The 25,903-nt window shown below is 37.5% G+C and overlaps 2 protein-coding genes across 2 annotated transcripts; one reads left to right on the top strand and one right to left on the bottom strand.

Moving 5' to 3' along the window:
* Positions 1-10,772: 10,772 nt before the first annotated feature.
* On the bottom strand, positions 10,773-11,547 carry LOC126631514 (LYR motif-containing protein At3g19508-like). The gene is made up of 3 exons (XM_050301633.1): positions 11,542-11,547; positions 11,149-11,289; positions 10,773-10,852 (listed from the first exon to the last, which is right to left on the bottom strand). The coding sequence occupies exons 1-3, from the start codon at positions 11,545-11,547 to the stop codon at positions 10,799-10,801; spliced, it is 201 nt and encodes a 66-aa protein (XP_050157590.1). The 3' UTR covers positions 10,773-10,798.
* A 7,249-nt stretch (positions 11,548-18,796) lies between these two features.
* Positions 18,797-21,124, top strand: LOC126631066 (cytochrome P450 CYP82D47-like). The gene is made up of 2 exons (XM_050301220.1): positions 18,797-19,813; positions 20,279-21,124. Exons 1-2 carry the CDS (start codon positions 18,860-18,862, stop codon positions 20,900-20,902), a joined length of 1,578 nt encoding a protein of 525 aa, XP_050157177.1. The 5' UTR covers positions 18,797-18,859; the 3' UTR covers positions 20,903-21,124.
* The last annotated feature ends 4,779 nt before the right edge of the window (positions 21,125-25,903 follow it).

The raw sequence follows: 25,903 nt of genomic DNA, 5'->3' as shown, positions 1-25,903 counted from the left end.
TTCTGAATGATTTGAAGATGTAGCAACTAAGGTTTGCTTTGTTGAGCGCCATGAGATAGTTGTATCTCCATTCTTGAACACATATCCAGTTTGTGAGCGGGCTTTATGCGGATCAGAGAGGAAACCAGCATCTGCATATCCGACAAGGACTTGGTCATTTGTGGAATTCATTGAGTAGAAGAGACCCATATCTGTTGTCCCACGAAGGTATCGCATTAAATCTTTGATACCCTTCCAATGACGGATTGTTGGAGCAGAGCTATACCTGGCTAACAAGTTGACTGAAAAAGCTATATCTGGTCTAGTACATTGTGCTAAATACAACAAAGCACCTATTGCACTCAGATATGGTACTTCTGGACCAAGGACCATTTCATCATCTTCTTTTGGACGGAATAGATCTTTCTTAATATCCAGAGAATGAACGACCATTGGCGTGCTGAGTGGATAAGTATTGTCCATACCAAATAGCTTCAGGATTTTTTCAATGTAAGCTGATTGGTGGACCAAAATTCCACTAGCACAATGCTTGATCTGCAGGCCGAGACAAAATTTTGTTTTTCCAAGATCTTTCATTTCAAATTCGCTTTTCAGATATTCAGCAGTTTTATGAAGCTCTTCAGGTGTTCCAACTAGGTTCATATCATCAACATATACTGCCACTATAGCAAATTCAGAGTTGGATTTCTTAATAAACACATAAGGGCAAATGACATTGTTGATATATCCTTCTTTGATCAAATACTCACTAAGACGATTATACCACATTTGTCCAGATTGTTTCAGCCCATACAATGATCGCCTTAATTTGATCGAGAGCATACCTTGTGGCTTGTTACTTGTTTCAGGCAACTTAAGTCCTTCTGGGACTTTCATGTATATGTCAATATCTAATTCTCCATATAGATTCGCAGTGATGACATCCATAAGTCGCATGTCAAGCTTTTTTGAAACCACTAAACTTATTTAGTAACGGAACGTAATTGCGTCCATTACAGGAGAGTATGTCTCCTCATAATCAATTCCAGGTCTTTGTGAAAAACCTTGTGCAACGAGTTGTGCTTTGTATCTAGCAATCTCATTTTTCTCATTGCGTTTCCTTGCGAATACCCATTTGTAACCCACAGGGTTTATATCAGGCGGGGTTTGGACTATTGGTCTAAAAACACTTCGCCTTTCCAAGGAATTTAATTCTGCCTGGATTGCATCTTTCCACTTAGGCCAATCTTGTCTCTGTTTGCACTCATCAACAGAGTGGGGCTTAAGATCATCACTTAATATGATTTCAGTGGCTACTGCGAATACGAACATATCATCAATGATTATTTCATTCTGATCCCACAATTCATTAGTACATGTATAAGTTCCAAATGCTAGAACTCATGCCCATTTCATTCAAAGCATGTTATTGATTTGCATAACACATATTCAAGATGAAGTTGTGTAGTTACCACCACCTTAGCCAAGAAGCCATGAATCCCCTATGTCATTATGTTTTGTAGGTTTTAACCCCGTTGAGCCTTGTTTTGCCTTTTCTTTGTTAACCCACATTAACCTCACCTAGCCTAGTTTAGGACCATCCATACCCTTGTTCTTAAAGCATAGTAAAGCATGATTCGAATTGAATTCCTGTTGATTTATGTTAGCAGAAAACAAGTGTGGGGGAAGTGTTTTTCATGAGGAATTGTGTGCCATAGGCACGGCAAAGAAAAGAAAAGAAAAGAAAAAAAATTTCGTGGAAAAAGAAAAAAATTGAAGAAAAAAAAGTATGAAAAGTTTGAAAAAAAAAAGAGTTGAAAAGTTGAGAAAAAGAGTTCCAAAGTATTGTTTGTTGAAGTGAGGGTCCAAAACAATGAATTCGGCCCTAAGGAGTTGTTTAAGTCTACCCCTTGTGTGTTAAAGTTAACTTCTGCACTCTAAGTGAATTTGAAGTCTCAATTTCATTACTTTGCTTACTATCGCTTGAAGAACGTTTGTTTTCCCTATCCTTTCTTTGTTAACCAATACCCCAAGCCCCGTTACAACCCTTAACTTCTATCTTGAGTGTTATGTATTTCAATTTGTGGAGTTTGAATTTGGTATGAGCATATGGTGTCACTGGTTATCGCATCTAAGTAGTAGCATTCCATTCATGAGATCATATCTAAACATGCTTCTTAACTCTAGAAATTGCGTTCTTTGTGATACATATATGTGAGCATTCGTTTTCATATCTACATCAATCTTCTCACATATGACTAGTGTAGGGTGTGTAGTTAGAAAATCTGAGTGAAAATAGAGTGTATATCTTGTAAGGAATTGAGGGAATTCTCTAAGGCATGTTACTACATTCAAAGCATTGTTTTAATTGATTACTTGTGAACTAATAAGTAGTGGCTTTAATTAAGTATGTGCTTGTGTAAAGATGACTCAAATCTGTGGGGATAACAATCTTTAACATGTCATGTGCATTGGAAATCCCTGAGGCAAACGTTGGAAGGTTTAGGTTTTGTTTTGGTTAATTTGTTTCGTTTCGTTTCCTTTCTTTTGTTTGTTTTGCTCGAGGACTAGCAAAAGCTAAGTGTGGGGGAATTTGATAGGAGCATATTTATGCGCCTTAGTTAGCTAGTTCTTATGCATTTCCATGGTGTTTTCTTAGTTAACGTAGTTTTTTAAGCTAGTTTTATGTGTTTTCAGGTTTTAGAGACAAAGTATGCAAGGAAGTGCAAAATGGAGCATAATTGAGCTAAAATGGCGTTTTTACTTATGGAGCACAAGGAATGGACGAGTTGAAGGTCAAAGGAGCTTAAGAAATGAAGAAATGAAAGTGAAGAACAAAGAATTCAGAATTAGAAACCAAAGTTTCTGAAGTTGGAAGTTTCTATTCTTGGAGGTTTCCATTTTCGAGAGTTTCTATTCTTGGCTTTGGGCTTTTAGATGACCTAAACCCTAATTCCTTGTGGACCATAACCCTAGCTGCACCTAGGCCTCTAGAATATCTGATTTCCTTGCCTTGTAAGGCATTCTAGAAGGCCCATCTCTAAACCCTAACCCTAGCCGCACCTTAGGCCTTATTCCCACTAAAAATCTGATTGTTTTAACCTAATTTCTGGTGGATTTGGGCTTCTAGAAACCCTAATCTGATTACCCTAGGGTTTTGGATGCCTATATATACTCATTATAACCCCTAGATCAGATACCACCTCCTCCATAAGTCAGAAATTCGTCCAAACACATTGATCCCCCTTTGCCGCAGCATTCCTTCACCAATCTGCCATATTTCCACACTTTGCCGCAACCCCCATGTCCCCAAAACACTACCATATCATTCCTTACCTCCTCATCCATCCAAATAACCACTAGAACCTGTCTCTAGTCCTTGTGCCGCAGCCAAGAGGAGGAGAGAAAGCTTGGGACGTTCATGCCATTCAATTGAGGATTGCTGGAACGTTTTAGGTGTTGTCTTTCCTTTGATTTCCATGTTTAATTTTGATATTCTTTGTGTTGTGAGTATGAGGAACTAAACCCCCTTGGTTAGGGGGGAATTCGAAACCATGTACATGCTTGCAATATGATTTGATTACATTCAGTTGTTATTTCATAAGTTGTGGATTCAATTCGTTCATCTACTTGATTGATAACTTATTTGTGTATGTTGATTGAGAGTGCATGCTTAGTTTTCATGCATGAATATGATGCTAGATTATGAGGGAGTTTCACCTAATAGTTACAATCTTATAATCACAAGTAGTGAAGGTCGCTTGAAAACGATCGCGTTGAATGAATTCTTGGCATAAGTTTCATGCAATTCATAGTAACGAATGCTTCGTCAATGCTTATGTTTTTCATAGAACTTAATGATTCTTGCTTGTATCTCTATTATGCAATTCATGTAGGGAACTTGTAGGGAATGTTTTGGGTTGTCGTATGCAATCATCCAACTTAATAACTCGTGGAAAAACTGAGGGTTAATTAGTGCAATTCACGGTTAATTTGGGGCGTTGAGTATTCATAATTTATTGGAAGAACAAATGAAAATCGTTTTGTTTGCAAGTGTGACATGTGTGGAGAAGAACCTCCTAACTAGCCTTTTATCCATCCTTTTCATCCAAAAACGTTTTACAATCTGTTTTGTTTCAAAGTTTCTGTTTTGTTTTCAATTTTCGTCCAAAACAAATCCCCCTTTATTTTGAAGTCTTAGATTCGTTAGAATATGTTTTGATTTGTGTTCCTAAGTGTTTTGATTCAATTTTTCACCCAAATTCGTCCAAGTTCTTGTTAGGTTCTCAAAATTGCCCAGAAAGTGGTTTTAGCAGTTTTGAGTAATTAGGTTGCTGTTTTGAGTTTTATGTTTGTTCAAGTGTTTTAAACTTTAGTTTTGCATTCTTTGAGTCTAGTTTAGTGTTTTAAACTTTGTTTTTATGTTTTTAAGTCCGTTTTCAAGTGTTTAGCAATCCCTCCTAATCCCCGGTCTAGAACGATCCCTACTTACATCTTTACTACAATTTGACAAAAAGAGGGTTTAATTTGTGTGCTTATCTATTTCGCATCAAATTTTTGGCGCCGTTGCCGGGGACATGTGTCTCATCAAGGAAATTCTCTTCTTTTGGAAGTCCAAAATCATGAATTGTGGATTTGTCATTCATTTTCTCTTCCTGAAGGATTTCATTTGGATTCAATTGTGCCTTTGTCTTTCTCTTTCGAATGGCTGAATCTTTTGAACCTGGTGGTTTACCACGCTTCAGGCGTGCACCAGGAATCATTCGCTGCCACTTTATTTTGTCCAACAGGGACATCAATTCTGGCAGGTGCATTTGCAGCTGGTATATGTGATTTTGTCACTTTCATAGCATCATTAAATGCATCTGGCATTTGATTGGCAATGCTTTGAAGATGAACGATCCTCTTTACTTCATTTTCACATTGAATGCTTCGAGGATCAAAATGAGACAAGGTGGGAACAACCCATGTCAGCTCTTTCCGTTCTTCTGGAACGGTCTTTTCTCCCCCTAACGATGGGAAGACCGTCTCATCAAAATGACAATCAGCAAAATGAGCTGTAAACATATCACCTGTCAAGGGTTCCAAATATCTAATGATAGATGGTGAATCAAACCCCACATAAATTCCCAGTCTACGTTGAGGTCCCATTTTAGTGCGTTGCGGGGGTGCAATAGTCACATAAACAGCACAACCAAAAACTCGTAAATGTGAAATGTTTGGCCGATGTCCAAACACGAGTTGTATTGAGAAGTATTGGTGGTTAGCTATAGGTCTCAATCGAACTAATGATGCAACATGTAGGATGACATGTCCCCATGCAGAAACTGGCAATTTGGTTTTCATAAGCAGAGTGCGGGCTATTAACTGAAGCTGCTTAATCAATGCTTCTGCTAAACCATTTTGAGTATGGACATGAGGAACAGGGTGTTCAACATCAATGCCCAATGTCATGCAGTAATCATCAAAGGTTTGAGACGTAAATTCACCAGCATTATCAAGTCAAATTGACTTAATGGGATAATCTGGGAACTGTGCTCGTAATTTAGTTATCTGAGCAAGAAGTCTCACAAAAGCTACATTCCGAGTAGACAAGAGACAAACATGTGACCATCTGGTGGATGCATAAACCAAAACCATAAAATATCGAAATGGTCCACAAGATGGTTGAATAGGTCCACAAATATCCCCTTGAATTCTTTGCAGAAATGATGGGGATTCAGCATCAACCTTTAGTTGTGATGGTCTAATTATCAACTTCCCTTGAGAACAAGCCTTGCAAGGGTTATCATTTGAGATAACAATATCTCTGCTTAATAATGGATGTCCATTAGAGTTCGTAATGATCCTACGCATCATGGTGGATCCTGAATGACCTAGACAGTCATGCCAAAGCATGTAAACCGTTGAATCAATGAACTTCTGGTTCATGACAGTATGTGATTCAATTGTCCTTATGTATGTATAATATAATCCACTCGAAAAACCACGCAACTTCTCCAATATACGCTTCTGGGTATCATTAGAGGTAATGCATAAATACTCCACATTTTTTGCACTTTTCGTTTCAATGTGGTATCCATTTAAACGTATGTCTTTGAAACTCAACAAGTTACGAGTAGATCGAGTAGCATACAATGCATTTTGTATGGACAATGTTGTTCCATTTGGTAACATAATCTGGGCTTTCCCTGAGCCTTCAATTACATCTGAAGGTCCTGATATTGTTGTTACCCCTACTCTTGAAAGCATTAAGCTTGAGAAATACTTTCGATCACGAAGTATTGTATGTGTGGTTGTACTGTCTACAAGACAAATATCTCTGCCATTTCTCATGTTCTGAGAATAACCATAGTTTTTATCCATGCTTTCTGAGTAAATGGAATCACAGTTAACAAACAATTTATAACAGGAAATTTACGTGCCACTTTTATTGAATCTGAAAAATTAGTTTTAGACAACAAGTTTAGCATAATAAAAGTACATTAAACATAAACGATTTAGTCGGACCAGTATACTTCATTTCCCTTTCCATAATGAAGTCTGAAACATCTAGGTGAGTTATGTCCATTACCCTGATAAATCAAACACTGGATCAGGTATATCCATTGGTTTAGCCTGGTCGAGAAAATTGGTCTTGACACCCTTCTCCTTGAGGGAGGCTTGATACAACTTTACTAGATGTTTTGGGGTACGATAAGTTCGTGCCCAATGCCCATTGCCACCATACCTATGGCAGGCTCATTCAGAGTTCCTGAGAGCATTGTTCATATGAGCTTTGCCTTTGTGACAATTCACATTTTTAAAGCTCGGGCCTGAATTATGCCTCAGAACCTGGTTGTGAAACTTAACACCATGGTTATTGCCTTTCCTATTCCATCGACCTCGCTTGTGGCTACGTCCTCGTTTATGATTATCACCACCAGAGGATGTGGCATTCACTTCGAGGGAAACAGCATTCACTCTGGGAATGGTGCAGATCCAGTAGGTCGGGAATTATGGTTTTTCATCAGGAGCTCATTATTCTGTTCAGCTACCAGGAGCACAGATATCAGCTGGTTGTATTCCGTGTAGCCTCGCACTCTATACTGCTGCTGCAGGAGCACATTATTGGCATGAAATATGCTGTAAGTCTTTTCCAGCAACATTTCCTCAGTAATGGTATCCCCACAGAGCTTCATCTGAGAGGTAATCCTGAACAACGCAGAATTGTACACTTGCACTGATTTGAAATCTTGGATTCTCAGGTGAGACCACTCATAGCGAGCTTTTGGAAGAATCACTGTTGTCTAGTGATTGTATCTGTTTCTCAAGGCCTCCCAGAGAGCTAACGGATCTTCAACCGTTAAGTACTCACTCTTTAGTCCCTCATCAAGATGGCGGCAAATAAAGATCATGGCCTTCGCCCGATCTTGAGAGGATGAGCTGCTTTCTTCCCTTATGGTATCTCCAAGATTCCATGCTTCCAGACGGATCTTGGTATCCAGTACCCAGGTAAGGTAATTCTTCCCGGTAATGTCCAGGGCAGCATATTCAAGTTTTGCCAAGTTCGCCATTTTCTTTTCTGAAAGAAAATGACATGTGTAAGAACTTGCAATAATATGTATTCCTGGAGGAATGTAATGTTAGAACTTCTGGTTCTTACAAATTTTTCATTTTGATCTTCATGCCAAAATGATAAGCACTCGAAACTTCTGGCTCGAGATTTTCAGTGTGAATGAGAAGGGTGATTGTACCGCACCATTCTCATTGAAATAATGTAACATAGAATGGGCGATTATTCTGCACCACTCAAGTAGTAAGAAAATTGAAATATGCAGAGCAGGGTGGGCGATTATACCGCACCACCTAAAAATTGCAATGAAATTAAACAGTAGGTAAATTTAAATTTGCAGAGCAAGGTGGGCGATTATACCGCTCCACTTGAATTTTGTAGTAAAAGTAGATCTGCAGTCCAAGATAGGCGATGATACCGCACCATCTTGGATCGCAGTAAGATGCAATTTGCAGTTCAAGATGGGCGATTGTACCGCACCATCTTGGATTGCAGTAAAATTAACATAAATAAATACTGGGTTAGTAATCAATATCCAAACCAAACAAGTAATCAAAGATGTATGTAACCGCCAGTTGGAGAACTACGAGCAGGCATGGAGCAAACAGTTCGTCGCGAGGGTATACTGCGCAGTTGAGGCAGAGGAAGAAGATGAACAGGAAAAATCGTAGAGGAAATATTTTTTATTTTTCGTTCAGCGGAGAGAAATGAGAGAATGATTTCTTTTTGGTGAATGTAAATGAGACATGGTTATATTTAGAAACTCGCGCTGATAACGTGTTATAAATATGTCAAAGTTAGAGGGATAACCTTTTAGATAGGTGCGAAGCAGATGTAAAATATCACACTGAAACTATAGCTCAAGTGAATGACAAATAAAAGATGGAGGAAGAGATTTCTTTTTTTCTGTATGCTTTCTCTCTGTATCTTCTTGTAGGCATACGGAGCGCTTTATTTATAGAGCAGCTTCGATCAAACCCATTAATTGTACATTCAAAATTTACAGCATATACTTTGAAAATGTGATTCCTACAATTCCAAAGTCTATTGCCAATATTTTCATTAGTCTGCAATGTTGAAAATCCATTTGTGGGCATTCAATTATCAGCCAACGTTGTCAACAATGCTGATATTTTCAACAAGCTTTAGATAAAAACGAATAAAGCTTTAGTTAACTAACAGCCATACGATCCCATTAAAAGATAGTTTATTAGTCAAAATAGTCCCTGAAATTTGCATAACACATCACTTTGGTCCCTAAGATTTGAAATCAATAGAAGTGGTCATTGAGATTGTCCACTATCAATCATTTTAGTCATTCCGTACAAAATTACGTTAAATAAGGATCAAAATGACAAATATACCTCAATTTATAAACAATGGGCTAAAATGATTTAATAAAAACTAGGAGTATTTTGGTCATTCTTATTTAATAGAGATTTTTCAAGGAATGACCAAAATGATTGATGGTAGACAAACTCAGGGACCAATTCCATTGATTTCAAATTTTAATGACTAAAATGAGGAGTTATATGCAATTTCATGAATCATTTTGGATTAAAAAAACCTAAAAAATATGTAATGACTGAGTCTGAGCATGTGATTCCCATTTTTTTGGGTCACCTGAAGAACCTGAATATTATAGGATTTAATTTAATTTAAGTCCAATTTTCATAGTCAATATTAAGAACCATCTATTTCTCGTGATTGTTGACATAAGTTCATTCCACGTCATTTTTATTATCTTTTAAATTATTAATCTTTATTTCAATTTTGCCCTTATATTTTAAATAATCTCTATTCTTTTATTCAAGGATTTTTATTTCTCTTTTTAAATATCCATTGCTAGTTTGAATTTAGGGAGTTTTAACGAAAAGCCCGTGGTACTGTTCACTTTAACGAAAAACCACATTTTTACACTAAAAAGTCAAACCTGGTACTATTCATTTTACCCTTTATTTTGTCCTTATTGTTAAAACTCAAAGTTTTCAAGTCTTTTTCATTAGTTTTCCATTGAATTTAAGGGCGTTTTGATATAGAAGCCTCATTTTTAAATGCGATGGGTGATTTCAACCTCGCGCTCGTCATCGTCGCCATTGTTCTCTGCATCATCGTCTTTGTCTTCAATGTCTACCTGCTCATTAATTACCAGCACCCCGACAGCCGGGTCAGACCTACAAGTGAACTTCCCTTCACAATCCGCCTGCGTCCCACACTCGGGCTCCCTTGGCGACAGATTTGATGAAATTTTATAAAACTAGGGTTTGGTGGGTTGGTGCAGAGGAGAGAAGGGAGGGATAAGGGAGGAAGGAGGAGAGAAGGGAGGGTGGTGCAGTTTGTAGAAGAGAGAAGGGAGGGAAAGGGTGCGGGCTACAGAAGAGAAAAGGGAGGGAGAAGGTGCGGGGGGATGAGGGAGAGAGGAGACCGAGCTTTTTTCTTTTTCTTTTTTTGTTTTGAATTTTTTTAAGTCATTCTCAAAAAATATAATAATAATAATAATTCCACGTGAAACCTCTTAATGACACGTGGCGCCCAGTCATTGTCCACATGGGCACCACATCATCACTTAACGGGAGAATTAACAGTTTGACTAACGGATGTATGAGACTGTCCCAAAATTTACACTTTAGGTATGACTCTAGGATGAAAAAAACTTGATATACTAAATATTGAAAACCACGAAACTTCAGGATAGTAAACAGAGATTAATCCTAAATTTTAATGAAAAAAGCATAATTTTAATAAAAAGGACAAAAAATCTGACGCGGACTCACGGTACACTGTGTATGAAACTTACTACACTATTTATGAAACTTAGGACACTGTTTATGAAAACTTACTACAAGGAGTGCCTCAAGAACCATGCAGTAGCCATAGAAGGGACTGCTACGGATGGCTGTGGCGAATTCATGCCTAATGGAGAAGAGGGCACCATCAAAGCCCTCAAGGGCCTCACCTTTTCAATGGTGGATGTTCTGTTGTGTTGCATATCCTTTCAACCACTGTGGCTATGCACACGCGTTCCTTTCTCTCTTGCATTTTAAATGCAAAATCAATTTGAACTCTGAACAAATCTCTATTTCTTCCCTTTATCAATGTTGGCATTAGGTTTTCTGAAAACTTGACAAAAGTATTCCACATATATTGGCACAGATGATGACTCAGTTAATTCAAGTTTTTTCATTATTATAACTTTAGTCACATTTTGCAGCCTGGATATCTTCGTGATCTTTTAGGCATTACATCGAACACTTGGCAGGCGTGCTAAGTGGAGCATATTTTCTTCAACTTATCGGTCGTAGATTCGTCCACTGAGTACTACAATCGCAAGAAACCCCAATTGGGTTCACCAGAAACTCACACGGAAGCGTCGAAAACCAAAAAAAAATAAAATGATGTTTCAGAAAGAAACTTGAAAGTAGAACATGACAACAAGGTCACTACGTCCACACTGATAACGGCCAAAGTGGGTTGGGAACTGGGGAGTGAGATCTTTCTAGCTTACACCAATGGAAGCATTCACCACAACAAAAGACCAAAAAGAAAAATCGAACTCAGTTTGTTCATTGTACCCTTTCCTTCCATATCCATTTGGATCATACACCATTATTTACCTTGTTGAGGACCCATAGGGAGTGATTGTAGGCCCTGAGGAAAAGCTCATGGAGGGCTTGGTCGTCGCTGGCCTTGACCTCTCTGTAATTGACAAAGTCCTCACGGGCGTACTTGGCGTAGTAAGTAGGGGTTGCACCAAACTTTTGTTATGTATTTTTTTTCTATTGTCCTTATCATTAAATAAAGTTAGTAGGTGGTTTTTAGTTAAAACGCAAAGTTTTGAAGCCCTTTTCATTAGTTTTCATTTGAATTTATTCTTTTTGAATTCCAAAAAGATGGAGCAGCAGCCTATTTTTAACCTGCACATGAAATCAAACACATAGATAATGTAACTTGCACAAAAATTTGCTGACGTAGGGTCTGTACGCTGTAGTCCAGGTACGTTGGATCACATCCATTACGTGCCAATGAAAATGCATCTCTATTGAAATGCCCCAATATTATACGAGAAATGCTAAGAATTTTTTTTTTTAAATTGAGATTTTATAAGCAATTCTTATCACTTCATAATTTAACGTCAATTATTGTACAAATATTTTAGATCATTATGCGAAAAAAAAAAGTATCAGAAAATTTATCTGGAGTTGTACTTTTAAGAGAATAGCATTAATATTTCTCGATGTCGTATGGTATATAGACAAGAAAATATTATGGGATAAATTTAAATAATAAGTATAAGGCCATGTAGTCGTCGAAGAAATATCACACTTTTCACCAATCAGCTTGATGCCCCTCACTTCAACATTTGACTGATGAGTATGAATTCTGATCCTCTGCATGTTATTTTCCCTACCACGCTATTTCGTTGAGAAGAGATGATAAGGGGTGGGAGCCACCAACTCTGCTTTGGTATACATTTTGCTCGGGATCAAAAGTACATTATTGTCTTAATGCCTCATGTGGACCAAGACTATAGAGAAAATGAATTTTTTTAGGCAAAACGATAATGGTTTGATTAGCATTTTTTTTTTAAAGTACAAACTTCATATAGAGTATCTTAGATCAAATTCGAATGATCCTCAAACAAAACGGTTCCAAAACAAAAAATAAACCCAACTTGACCAATCTAATAGTTACCATATCGGCAGATCTTCGAGTGTGACTAGCATGATAACACATCTAGCACTCTAAAGCTAAAAGTACTATAATCTTGGCAACTAAAAATTCAATCACTTCAAATCCGCCTCATGAGAAACTTTGCATACAAAATTGCCAACAAAACTAGTAAAGAGCACTGTTTACATATACAAGCAACGTCAACTTCAAAGAGGAATTGCAAAATAAATAAATAGTGACCATTACAATAAGGACTTTGCACACAAACCTACCAATGAAGCTATCGATTGCATCATGATCAATCCCATCAACGTCACCATGAGACATAAAAGAAAGACACAAAGCTCAAAAAGGCAAATTTAACATGGACGAAAGCCGCATTATATCTAGACAACCCACACCATAAAAATTCAGCTCCATCTCTTGCCACACCCCACACTACCCAAACAACCATAGAGGGAAGATTTTGAGAGGAAAAATGGATTGAAAAAGGACAAAAAAAATAAGTGATAGAGAACTCAAATCTAAGCAAGCTTAGACACAAACTTAATCACCACAAAATGGACTAAAAGGATTAGTATGTCATCGATGTGTGATAAAAAAAAAATATTTACTTGGTGGCTTCGCCACAATAGTCTACTTTTTGGAGATCGAAAAGACTCACAGAGTCATTTCAACTTTCTTAACCATTATCATGTGAAACACACGCGTTAACAATCTAATCCAAAACGTACCGTGTATGAAATATAAGTTTGAAATTTGTTTTCAATCAGTGGGTCATCCCCTAGCAGGTTATAGAATGACCGTTTTCAATATAAAAATCAAAAGCGCTAGACCAAGGGCTGGTTTGGTATTGCTGTGCTTTGAAAAAAAGCTGCTGTGAGAATAAGCGGCTGTGCTGTGAGAATAAGCGGCTGTGAAATAAATCAGCAAAGTGTTTAGTAAACTTTTTTGTAAAAGTGCTTTTGGAAAAAAAAAAAACAGTCTGATAGTGGGTCTTTTCATTAAAGGAGCACTGTAGCTCCGTGTGCTTTGAAAAAAAAGCCAGTTTTCCAAAGCTACAAATAGCAGCTTCAGCTTTTTCCTTTGATTTCAGTTTATTCTCATAGCAGCTTCCAAAATAAGCCATTTTTTTTTCAGTTTACCAAACATCTAAAACCCTCACAGCTTTTTTTCATGGGTGTTTTTTTTTTAAACACCTCACTCCCAAACCACCCCCAATTCCAGTGTACAGTTTTTTTTTTGTAAGGTTATTTTAGTGGGGGCAACGATATTAAGATTATACACACATCACACAGAAGACAATCCCATCTTACTTGCATGTTGCAACGAACAGATAAGGAAAGGGTAGTTTTAAATATTTTCAATGTCTCGTTTTTCTATCTTCTGAAAAGTATTTTTGGAAGAGTAATCAACACGTCATTATTAATTAAATTGTCATTTTCAAGAGTTTTATAAAGGAAAGCATAATTTCAAGTATTTTGAATGTGTTACTATTTTTATATTTTGACTTTGTAAAGATAGATAGATAGATAGAATATAGACAAAAGTATTTTTGAACCACATTATTGTTAATTTATTTTGAGGCTAAACTCATTCTACTTCTTTTAGACCAAATCCAACCCTGGGCTAATTGCCAAATTTTAGGTTTAATTCTCCCCCAAATCCAACCCAACCCAACCTAAATGTGTGGGCTAAAAGCTAAAACCCAAACAAAAGCCAAATTCCACCTAGGATTTAGCCTAGATGCACGTGGACTCGCCAAAACCCAGCCCAGTCTCGGCCCAACCACGTGCCTCAAACGCCCCACGCGGGTTGAAGCCTTTAGCGCCCGACAGGGCCCACTGTCAGGGTAGCTGTCGGGCACCATTAGTGTGAAATCCGGAAACTGTTATAATCTACGTTTTTGTATTATTGAGATTTTATATTATTTCTAGAGAATTTATTTTAAATTGTTTGGATTTAGATTTTAATTAAACTAGTTACGAAGAGTGAAGTTTGGAAAATAATTATTTAAAATTCATTGACCTTTTGAGGTCACAAGTAACGTTTTCGAATAGGTCTCGAAGTCAAGAGCGTATAGGAGAAAGCCGTTTGTGAGTCCGAATTATAACGGTATAGTTACGGAAGTTTGAAGTTGTGAACTATAGATTGTGGGAACTATTTAATTCCCACATGTGGGTTAAAGGTTAAGTGAGCTTAATAAAAGAGTGAGGGACCAATTAGAAAGAGAAAAGTTTTCAGAAAAAGGAAGGAGGGGTCTGGTTTTGACCCGTTTTTGGGGCGTTTTCAACCCTTTAACCCCTTGACCCGCTTGTATCTCCTTTATCCGAGCTCCGTTTTGGGTGATCTTGGTGTCCATGAAAAGCTCTTGATGAGCCCTACATCTTTGTAGTGTTAAATTTTCCATTTTCTTATCTATTTTTCAAATTCGAGGCAGCAAATTTCCGTGGGTTTTCCGACGGTTTTATCATTTTTCCGGTGATTCCGGCAATCATTTCCTTCGAGTGAGGTATGAAACTTCATCTACTCTTCATAATCTTCAAGTTGGTATGCTTGGTTTGTGCTTTCGTATTCGTTTTAGAGTTGGGTGTTAGAACCCTAGAAACTCGATTTTCCCCGATGAATTTGGATGGTTTCCGGTTTGAATTTGTCATTGGTCTAGTTGTGATTAATGTTTCCCTTGTTGAGCTCTAGTTTCCACGTAAATTTGAGCTCATCTAGTTAATGTTGAAAATTTGGGTTTTCAAACCCTTCACCATGACTAGCATCGTGTGTAGCTGTGCATGGGACCGTCCACAAGTGTTGTCTAAATACCAAATACCTTCTAGTGACCATATGAACCTATGTCTAGCTCAGTTTCCCGAAATTCAATTGTTTTGTGTGGTGATCAAATTGGACCACCACTTGTTTGCACGATTCACGACAATCCGATCGTTGGATCGTCATACAATTTTATGATCATCCCAATTATCAGTTGTTGGACCTTAGGAACTTACTAGTGAAAATCTAGTGGTTGGATCTTACGGAGCAAGTGATGTAAGATCATGGACCATACCTTTGATCGACGGTTTGATTCTCATTAAATGTCGTTGTGGGAGACTAATGAGAGTTTTAGGTATGTGAATTTATTGAGAGAAATCTAAATGTGGACTTGTGCTTTGTTTTTGGCAGTGATAGAGCTTGATGCCTTGAATTTCATGCTAGAGTGCGTTAGTGTGGACCTCAGGTGAGTGACTTTAATATATGTGATATTGGTGATTACCCTATTTTCGTAATTGTTATCCTATGTGGATATTACTTAGTCTTATAAATATGTTTTCTATTGAATTGTTATTTTCAATGTTTAGCCAATGATTTAAGTTTATGAAATGAGATTTGACATGTATATATTGAAATATGGTTTGATTGGTTTGATTGACATGTTGTGATGAAATGTGAGGACTAGTGGTAGACTGTTAACCCGTGGTGATGGGGATTTGTTGTTTCGATATGGTTTCATCTTCCACTTTGTTGATTCGTTCTAAATTTAGTATTTGTGCCTTATTTCCCTTGGTTGAGCTTTTGTAAATTAAGTAAGTTGTGCTTGTCTCATTTCTTTGAGCCGTTGTATATATGGTTGTTGGCCCTCCGCGATTCCATTGAGTGATGGTCTGGAATCGTATCCACTCGAATTCCGTTGAGAGATGGTTCGGAATACTTTCTAGTCCGCGATTCCGTTGAGTGATGGTCCGGGATCATATCCACCTCGGGTTTCATTGAGTTGGATTGAGATAGCTTCCAAGATGTAGGCTTTGGCCGAACTGCGTCCCTTTAGCCTAGTTTTTAATGTACATATGAACAATGGTTTTTGGGAATCTTGGGGTTTGAATTAGAGAAGCCGTTGGATGTCTAGGTGACTCATTCGCAGTTTTCAGCGACTTGATTATGATTTCATAAAGCATGATTCTATACTTGATATTTTGTTTCTGTTGAGGGGTTCATAACCCTATGTTGTTGGATTCTGTTGAGTGGTCCGGAATCCTTGCTTTCGCTCATTCCCATAAGATTAGTCTAGAACCCTAGATTCGAGTGAATGGGAATTACCCACAATAGACCTTGTGAATTTATATACCATGTTATTACTCATAACCTAAGTAGAGAATTATACAGAGTTCTCTAATTGAATTGGTGAAATGGTATGTTATCTCATTGGTTGATTAATATAGTTAAAGGTTAAAATCATGCATCTTTGATTCATGAATTGATTAATTGACGGGATTGTGGAATGACGTTGGATATAGTTGCTATTAATACGATTAGATTAGTTAATGAATGTGACTAGAGAAATATTGTGCTTGGTTGATCCTTGATATGTTACATGACTGGATTGTAATATTATGTTGAAAACATAGTGACTTATATGATGGGTGGAATGGAAACCTTGATTGTCATATTGGATTGTTATGTAGCCTTGAATCTAGTACTTCCATACTTGTCAAGTTCTAATGATTGATTGAGGAATGTTATATCTTTCGGCTTGAATGTACTATGGTAAATGTAGATGGGTAGTGAGTGACGAACTACGAATGGCTTGATTCCTGTTGAGGGTACGTAGGCAGTCTAATGAGAAGGTTAGATGCAACCATAAAATATATGGAAATTACTACGCAATTTGGACCTTGAGTGGTGGTTTATTCATATCCAGGAGGCAAGGTACGTTAGATATACGAGTATTTGGTGACGTTGCGTGTCGATCTTGGACGTATGTTGGGATTGGGGCGTGACAATCAGGAGCCCAACGACTCTTTTGTTCATCCAATTGCTGATATATTTGGACCGTTGGTTGATCCAACGGTCCAGATTCAAATTTTGTTTTATTAAAAAATGTAATTTTAAAATACATTGAATCTAATGGCTGATATCGAATGTAATCAAATCGAATCTTAAAAAAAAGATCTAACGGTTGAAATTTAAATCCAATGGCTAAAATAATTAAAAAAAATTTATTTAACTCAAATTCACCCAAAAACTCTATCATGTGTTTTGTATGTATTTTGGTATGTATTTTGTGTGTGTCATGTGTTTCACATGTTTAGTGTGTTATACATCTCTATCATGTCCTTTGTATGTGCTTCATATGAGTTTTGTGTGTCTTGTGTGTTTCATGTATTTTGAGTTTATACATCTCTATCATGACTTTCATATTCTTCAGTAATGTTTCATGAGTGTCATGTATTGATTTAGTGATTTTTCAAAATTTATCGAACTTTAAATATTTTTAGGTTAAAATGTTCATAAAATTAATTTAGGATAGTCTACATAATTTTTTTTAAGTTAATTTAAAAAAAAATTAGCCTAAATTCATTCTTTAATAATCTAGGGCTAAAATTGTAGACTAGAAGGGTTGGAGCAGAAAAACTGTTTCTGGGCTAAAAATTTTAGGTTTTAGCCCAAGGGTTGGAGATGGTTTTAGTGTAGAAAATATTGTTTTTTTTTTTCAAAAAAGTAAAGAGAGTATAGTTTTGAAAAGTAATCAATCACGTCATTAACAAGCGAGAAAAGTCTTCCAAAAGCTACATAACGAAGCATCAATATGAGTAATTGCTAAAAAAAAAGCACAAATGAAGCAGCCCTAGAGGAGCACCAAAGTAGCAGTTGCTGCCTTCTCTAAATGGTCCCCTTGTTCTTCTCTAAAGAGACTCTTAAACTAACCAAGTTTTGTTTTCATGTGGTGGAAATATGGTAACTCATAAATAACTAACCAATTATATTATTACACGTATTAATTATGATTAAAAAATAAAATTAAATATATGCGGGTCAGTTTGGTTAACCGAAGAATTTTGGGAACCAATTGCCAAACCGATTAAGATCGGTGAGGTTTGGTTTAGCCATTGAAAATAAAAAAAAAACAAAAAAAAACAAAACCAAACCAAGCCGCGGGTGCAATTCGAGCAATTTAGTTGGTTTTTTTTTAAATGCCCAGCACTATGTTCTACGTAGAACCCAACATAATTTTTTCTCTTAATAACTAAGATCCACATAAGCAAATTCATCAATTATACTTTACAGATTTTACATTTTTCGAATGCTTAAAATATTCCTATTGCATGTTTGATGTACACAATTAATTCTATGTGGGTTTCTATGTTTGATTATTGTCAAAGGAAAATTTGAACCACATTATTATTAACCTATTGTGAAGCTTAGCCCACTCCTCCACCTCTTTAATTTAGATAATATCTTTTGTTCAAAAAACAAAAAAAAAACAACGACAATCTATCTTTTACCTTTTAGTTAGTCATAATTTTTTTCATTTCTCCCCTCAACATGCCTCGAAGATAAAGAGTTATCTATTTCAAAACAACCATATGTACGAAACGAGAAATTTTTCATTGTGACCGGAATACGGATAGTACACCACATGTTTCTATATAAATGGTGCAAAATTTTATTTTTTAAGTTATTAACTTTTTAACACACATATTTCACTATTTATATAGTGACACATGGTGTAACACCCTGTGTTTGGATCACACTAAAAAATATCTCGTACTAAAGCCCATACTCCTATATATACGTGTGTGTATGACAAGGCAAATCAACTTAAGCCTTTACCCAGTTCAATAAAAATCATTTTGCCTCTAGCTTTCTAATGATTGAGTTGCAAAAATGGATTCTCTCCCATATGCAAACTCTATCACTGCTGGCTTGTTCACAGTAATCATCGTGTTCTATTACTTATCACGAAGATGGAGAGCTGCAAATCACAGGGGCAAATTATCACCACCTGAAGCCAAGGCTGGATGGCCTATATTTGGTCACCTTCCTTTGTTTGGAGACTCCATACCTCCTCACAGAACTTTGGGAGCCATGGCGGACAAGTACGGACCCATTTTTACTATCCGCCTTGGCGTCCATCCGGCTTTGGTAATAAGCAGCAGTGAGATCGCAAAAGAATGCTACACAACCAAAGACGTGAGCTCACTCTCCCGCCCAAAGATGGTGGTTGTAGACCACGTTAGCTACGACTACGCCATGTTTGGGTTCGGACCATCTGGACCCTATTGGCGAGAAATTCGCAAGCTAGTCTCCTTGGAGTTGCTCTCAGTCCGGAAGGTTGAGCTGCTCAAGCACATTCGAGCATATGAAGTGACTGCTTTCTTGAAAGATTTATACGAACTTTGGAGTACAAAGAAGGAGAGCTCGAAAGATGGAGTGGTTGTAGACCTGAAGCCATGGCTTGGGGACATGATGCTGAACGTGATTCTTAAAATGGTGGTCGGAAAGCGGTACTCCGTGGCTGCCACTGGGGATGAGAAGAAAGAAGCGCTTAAGGTTCAGACTGCATTGAAGGAGTTATTTGATTATATGGGCATGTTTTTGGTGGGTGATGCAGTTCCTTATCTGCGGTGGTTGGATTGGGGTGGATATGAGAAGGCGATGAAGAAAAGTGCAACGGAAATGCACGCAATTGCTGCAGAGTGGCTTGAAGAGCATAAGCAGAGGAGAGCAAAAGGTGATGCAAAAGGAGAACAGGACTTCATGGATGCGATGCTTTCTGTGCTTGATGGTGCAGACCTTGGCGGTTTTGATGCTGATACGATCGTCAAAGCCACAAGCTTGGTACGTACATATAATTCATTAATTTGCAGGCGAATAATTAACCATAAAAGGCTGGAGTTAAGACACTCAACACATCAAGATTTTATTTTTAGTGTCAATACTTAATTAAGCTAAATGCATGGTTTATAAAAAGAAAATGAAAACATAAGACAAGAAATTTTTTTGAAAACATATGATTTCCAATTTTATGTATGACTCATGCAACATATTTGAGTGCTCACCAATAGGTGATGGTAGATAGATTATCTTTTTAGACTGTCTCTGTAGACCACATGATATGACGGTTGATCGTTAGATTCTTTCTTTAAACCTTTAAAAATAGAATCCAACTATTAACCGCCACATTCTTTGATTTTACAAGATGTGATTTATAAAAATAGTCTCTTTATTTTCGTCACCTAAAGAATGTATAGATGTTAAATATAGATATCCCCTAATCAATCAAGCAAATATTTTTTTTGGCAGACTGTTATTGCAGGAGGTAACGATACCACCATGGTGACAATGACGTGGGCAATATCGTTATTGCTGAACCACCCTCACGCTATGAAAAAAGCCCTAAACGAACTGGACACCAAAATAGGCGGACAAAGAGTTGTGAGTGAGGAAGATTTGAGCAACTTGGTCTACATCCAAGCTATTGTAAAGGAGACGTTACGTTTGTACCCAGCAGGACCATTATCAGGGCCGCGTGTATTCGAGGAAGATTGCACTATTGCTGGCTACCATATCCGAAAGGGCACCCGATTTATCCCAAACCTCTGGAAGATCCAAGTTGACCCAAAAAATTGGTCCGAGCCATTAGAGTTCAAGCCAGAGAGATTTCTAACCACGCACAAGGATGTTGATCTGAAGGGTCAGCATTTTCAGTTTATTCCTTTTGGAAGTGGTAGAAGATCATGCCCTGGTATGGCATTTGGCCTTCAATTGGTGCAATATACGTTGGCTAGTTTTCTACATGCATTTGAAATCTCAAACCCGTCGAGTGCACCAATTGATATGACGGAGAGTTTTGGACTGACCAACGTTAAGGCAACTCCACTCAATATTCTCATCGAACCTCGCTTATCTTCTGAATTCTATGGATAAAAGAAGAAAACATAGAATATTATGTGTGTGATATAAATAAGAGGTTTTCGTTGTTATATATCTATGTAATCGTAAAATCAATAAAAACAATGGACAATGTAAGATACAAAACCTAGCAATAATGTGTGTTTGAGGAATGGGGATATTGCGCAGAGTATATTGACCTTCCCTAAGCAATAAATGTATGTGTTTATTACATTTCCAATTAGGCTCTCTTTTGGACCTGTTGCCTTCGGATATATTTTTTTTAATTTTAAATTTGTTTGAAAAGAACCCACCCATTCGCTAGTACACAAACAGGACAACCAAAAAAAAAAAAAAAGTCCATCTACGATTATTATCGAAAAGCTAACTTTTTGATTAGTTTTTTTTTTTTTTTTAATTATTGATTGAAAAAAACTGAGAGAGATTTTAATATCAAACTAAAAATTTGCATAGCAATGATGTGTACTGCTTACATCACTTTGCTATATATAAGTAATGTGATATTTCTAACTTTATTTGTAGGGTAGGAAAGAAATCCGATTCGAAAAATCTGAACCAAACTCAAAAAAAACAAAACCTGAAAATCCTGAATTATTCGGTAATGGAAACTGAATAATACCCGAAATTTCAATATGGAAATCGGGACTACAACACAGTATGTTCAATAATACAAAACCAAATCAAATATAATTATATAATATATATTGGTTCGATTGTCAATGTCCGTCTCTCTCCTCTCTATAACTATTTGCAAACTCCCTTACAAATTATTTTTTGTTGAAAATACTAGTGGGTATTGAATGCCCACGTAGAAATTGAAAATATTTGTAGAAGTTTTCAATGACCATGCAAATTGGAAAGTGACTTTGGATGCAGGAGATCATGTTTGTCAAAGGTTGCATGCTGTAAATTTCCATATGCAATTAATACGGTTGTTTGAGTGCCCTAGAAATAGAGCACTCGAATGCAATCAAAGGATACGGAAAAACAGATAGAAAACAAACAGATCAATAATATCATCCATTCCTCCCTCCTTAATTTATCAACTCCTTGTGTTTTAATTACAGTGTGATATTTTACTTCTGCTTCGTTCCACTCACTATAAAGGTTATCTCTCTAACTTTGACATATTTATAACACGTTATCAGCACGAGTCTCTAAATATAACCATGTCTCATTTACATTCACTAAACAAAAAGGAAATCATTCTCTCATTTCTCTCCGCCGAACGAAAAAAAAAATGTTTCCTCTAAGGTTTTTCCTGTTCATCTTCTTCCTCTGCCTCAACTGCGCGGTATACCCTCGCGACGAATTATTTGCTCCATGCCTGCTTGTAGTTCTCCAACTAGCGGTTACATACATCTTTGATTACTTGTTTGGTTTGGATATTGATTACTAACCCAGTATTTATTTTACTGCAATCCAAGATGGTGCGGTACAATCGCCCATCTTGAACTGCAAATTTCATCTTACTGCAATCCAAGATGGTGCGGTATCATCGCCTATATTGGACTGCAGATCTACTTTTACTGCAAATTTTTCAGGTGGAGCAGTATAATCGCCCACCTTGCTCTGCAAATTTAAATTCACCTGCTGTTTAATTTCATTGCAATTTTAGGTGGTGCGGTATAATCGCCCACCTTGCTCTGCGTATTTCAATTTTCTGTTACTTGAGTGGTGTGGAATAATCACCCATTCTATGTTATGAGAGTGGTGCGGTACAATCGCCCTCCTCATTCATCTGGAAAATCTCAAGCCAGAAGTTTCGAGTGCTTATCATTTTGGCCTGAAGATCAAAATGAAAAATTTGTAAGAACCAGAAGTTCTAACATTATATTCCTCCAGGAATACATATGATTGCAAGTTCTTACACATCTCATTTTCTTTCAAAAAAGAAAATGGCGAACTTGGCAAAGCTTGAATATGCTGCCATGGACATTACCAGGAAGAATTACCTTACCTGGGTACTGGATACCAAGATCCATCTAGAAGCAGGGAATCTTGGAGATACCATCAGGGAAGAAAGCAGCTCATCCTCTCAAGATCGGGCGAAGGCCATGATCTTTATTCGCCGCTATCTTGATGAGGCACTAAAGAGTGAATACTTAACGGTTGAAGATCTGTTAGCTCTTTGGGAGGCCTTGAGAAGCAGATACAATCACCAGACAACGGTGATTCTTCCAAGAGCTCGCTATGAGTGGTCTCACCTAAGAATCCAGGATTTCAAATCAGTGGCAGAATACAATTCTGCGTTGTTCATGATTACCTCTCAGATGAAGCTTTGTGGGGATACCATTACTGAGGAAATGTTGCTGGAAAAGACTTACAGCACATTTCATGCCAATAATGTGCTCCTGCAGCAGCAGCGCGAGGCTACATTGAATACAACCAGCTGATATCTGTGCTCCTGGTAGCTGAACAGAATAATGAGCTCCTGATGAAAAACCATAATTCCCGACCTACTGGATCTGCACCATTCCCAGAAGTGAATGCTGCTTCCCTCGAAGTAAACGCCACATCCTCTGGTGGTGATTATCATAAATGAGGATGTGGCCACAAACGAGGTTGATGGAATAGGAAAGGCAAGAACCATGGTGGTCAGTTTCACAACCAGGTTCCGAGGCATAATTCTAGGCCGAGCTTCAAAAATGTCAATCATCACAAAGGCAAAGCTCACATGACCAATGCTCACAGGAACTCTGAAGGAGCCTGCCATATGTGTGGTGGCAATAGGCATTGGGTGCGAACTTGTCGTACCCCAAAACATCTGGTGGAGTTGTATTAAGTATCCCTCAAAGAGAAGGGTGTCGAGACCAATTTTCTCGACCAGGCTAAACCAATGGATATACCTGATCCAGTGTTTGATTTATCAGGGCAATTAGACACAACTCACCTAAATGTTTCAGACTTCATTATGGAAAGGGGGAATGAAGTATATCTGTCCGACTAAATCGTTTATGTTTAATGTACTTTTATTATGCTGAACTTGTTGTCTAAAACTAGTTTTTCAGATTCAATAAAAGTGGCATGTAAATTTCCTGTTATAAATTGTTTGTTAACTGTGATTCCATTTACTCAGAAAGCATGGATAAAAACTGTGGTTATTCTCAGAACATGAGAAATGACGGAGATATTTGTCTTGCAGACAGTGCAACCACAATACAATACTTCGTGATCGAAAGTATTTCTCAAGCTTAATGCTTACAAGAGTAGGGGTAACAACAATATCACGACCTTCAATGTGATTGAAGGCTCAGGGAAAGCTCAGATTCTGTTACCAAATGGAACAATATTGTCCATACAAAATGCATTGTATGCTACTCAATCTACTCGAAATTTGTTGAGTTTCAAAGACATACGTCTAAATGGATACCACATTGAAACGAAAAGTGCAGAAAATGTGGAGTATCTATGCATTACTTCCAATGATACCCAGAAGCGTATATTGGAGAAGTTACGTGGTTTTTCGAGTGGATTATATTATACATACATAAGGACAATTGAATCACATACTGTCATGAACCAGAAGTTCATTGATTCAAAGGTTTACATGCTTTGGCATGACCGTCTAGGTCATCCAGGATCCACCATGATGCGTAGGATCATTACCAACTCTAATGGGCATCCATTATTGAGCAGAGACATTGCTATCTCAAATGATAACCATTGCAAGGCTTGTTCCCAAGGGAAGTTGGTAATTAGACCATCACAACTTAAGGTTGATGCTGAATCCCCATCATTTCTGCAAAGAATTCAGGGGGATATTTGTGGACCTATTCAACCATCATGTGGACCATTTCGATATTTTATGGTTTTGGTTGATGCATCCACCAGATGGTCACATGTTTGTCTCTTGTCTACTCGGAATGTAGCTTTTGCGAGACTTCTTACTCAGATAACTAAGTTACATGCACAGTTCCCAGATTATCCCATTAAGTCAATCCGACTTGATAACGCTGGTGAATTTACGTCTCAAACCTTTGATGATTACTGCATGACATTGGGCATTGATGTTGAACACCCTATTCCTCATGTCCATACTCAAAATGGTTTAGCAGAAACATTGATCAAGCGGCTTCAGTTAATAGCCCGCACTCTGCTTATGAAAACCAAATTGCCAGTTTTTGCATGGGGACATGCCATCCTACATGCTGCATCATTGGTTCAATTGAGACCTATAGCCAACCACCAATATTCCTCAGTACAACTCGTGTTTAGGCATCAGCCAAACATTTCACATTTACGAGTTTTTGGTTGTGCTGTTTATGTGCCTATGCACCGCCGCAACGCACTAAAATGGGACCTCAGCGTAGATTGGGAATTTATGTGGGTTTTGATTCACCATCTATCATTAGATATTTGGAACCCCTGACAGGTGATATGTTTACAGCACGTTTTGCTGCTTGTCACTTTAATGAGACAGTCTTCCTATCGTTAGGGGGAGAAAAGACCGTTCCAGAAGAACGGAAAGAGCTGACATGGGTTGTTCCCACCTTGTCTCATTTTGATCCTCGAAGCATTCAATGTGAAAATGAAGTGAAAAGGATCGTTCATCTTCAAAGCATTGCCAATCAAATGCCAGATGCATTTAATGATGCTATGAAAGTGACAAAATCACATATACCAGCTGCAAATGCACCTGCAAGAATTGATGTCCCTGTTGGACAAAATAAAGTGGCAGCGAATAATTCATCTGGTGCACGCCTGAAGCGTGGTAGACCACCAGGTTCAAAAGATTCAGCCTCTCGAAAGAGAAAGACAAGGGCACAACTGAATCCAAATGAAATCATTCAAGAAGAATGAATGAATGACAAATCCACAATTCATGATTCTGGACTTCCAGAAAAAGAAAATGTCCTTGATGAGACATATGTCCCTGAAGAGACAGAAGTACATGAAAGCAAAGAAATCTTTATAAATTATGCATGTACTAATGAATTGTGGGATCGGAATGAAATAATCATTGACGATATGTTTGCATTCCCAATAGCCACTGAAATCATATTAAGTGATGAT

This window comes from Malus sylvestris, chromosome 8, assembly GCF_916048215.2.
Source record: "Malus sylvestris chromosome 8, drMalSylv7.2, whole genome shotgun sequence".
Lineage (NCBI taxonomy): Eukaryota > Viridiplantae > Streptophyta > Magnoliopsida > Rosales > Rosaceae > Malus > Malus sylvestris.
Note: the sequence above shows the minus strand (reverse complement) of the source record. Positions and strands in the feature narration are given on the sequence as shown.

Coding starts and splice junctions, on each gene's coding strand:
- LOC126631514 (XM_050301633.1), bottom strand. Junction 10,853..11,148: donor CCCTATGGGTCCTCAACAAG/GTAAATAATGGT, acceptor TTGCGATTGTAG/TACTCAGTGGACGAATCTAC.
- LOC126631066 (XM_050301220.1), top strand. CDS start 18,860: ATGGATTCTCTCCCATATGCAAACTCTATCACTGCTGGCTTGTTCACA. Junction 19,814..20,278: donor TCGTCAAAGCCACAAGCTTG/GTACGTACATAT, acceptor TTTTTTTGGCAG/ACTGTTATTGCAGGAGGTAA.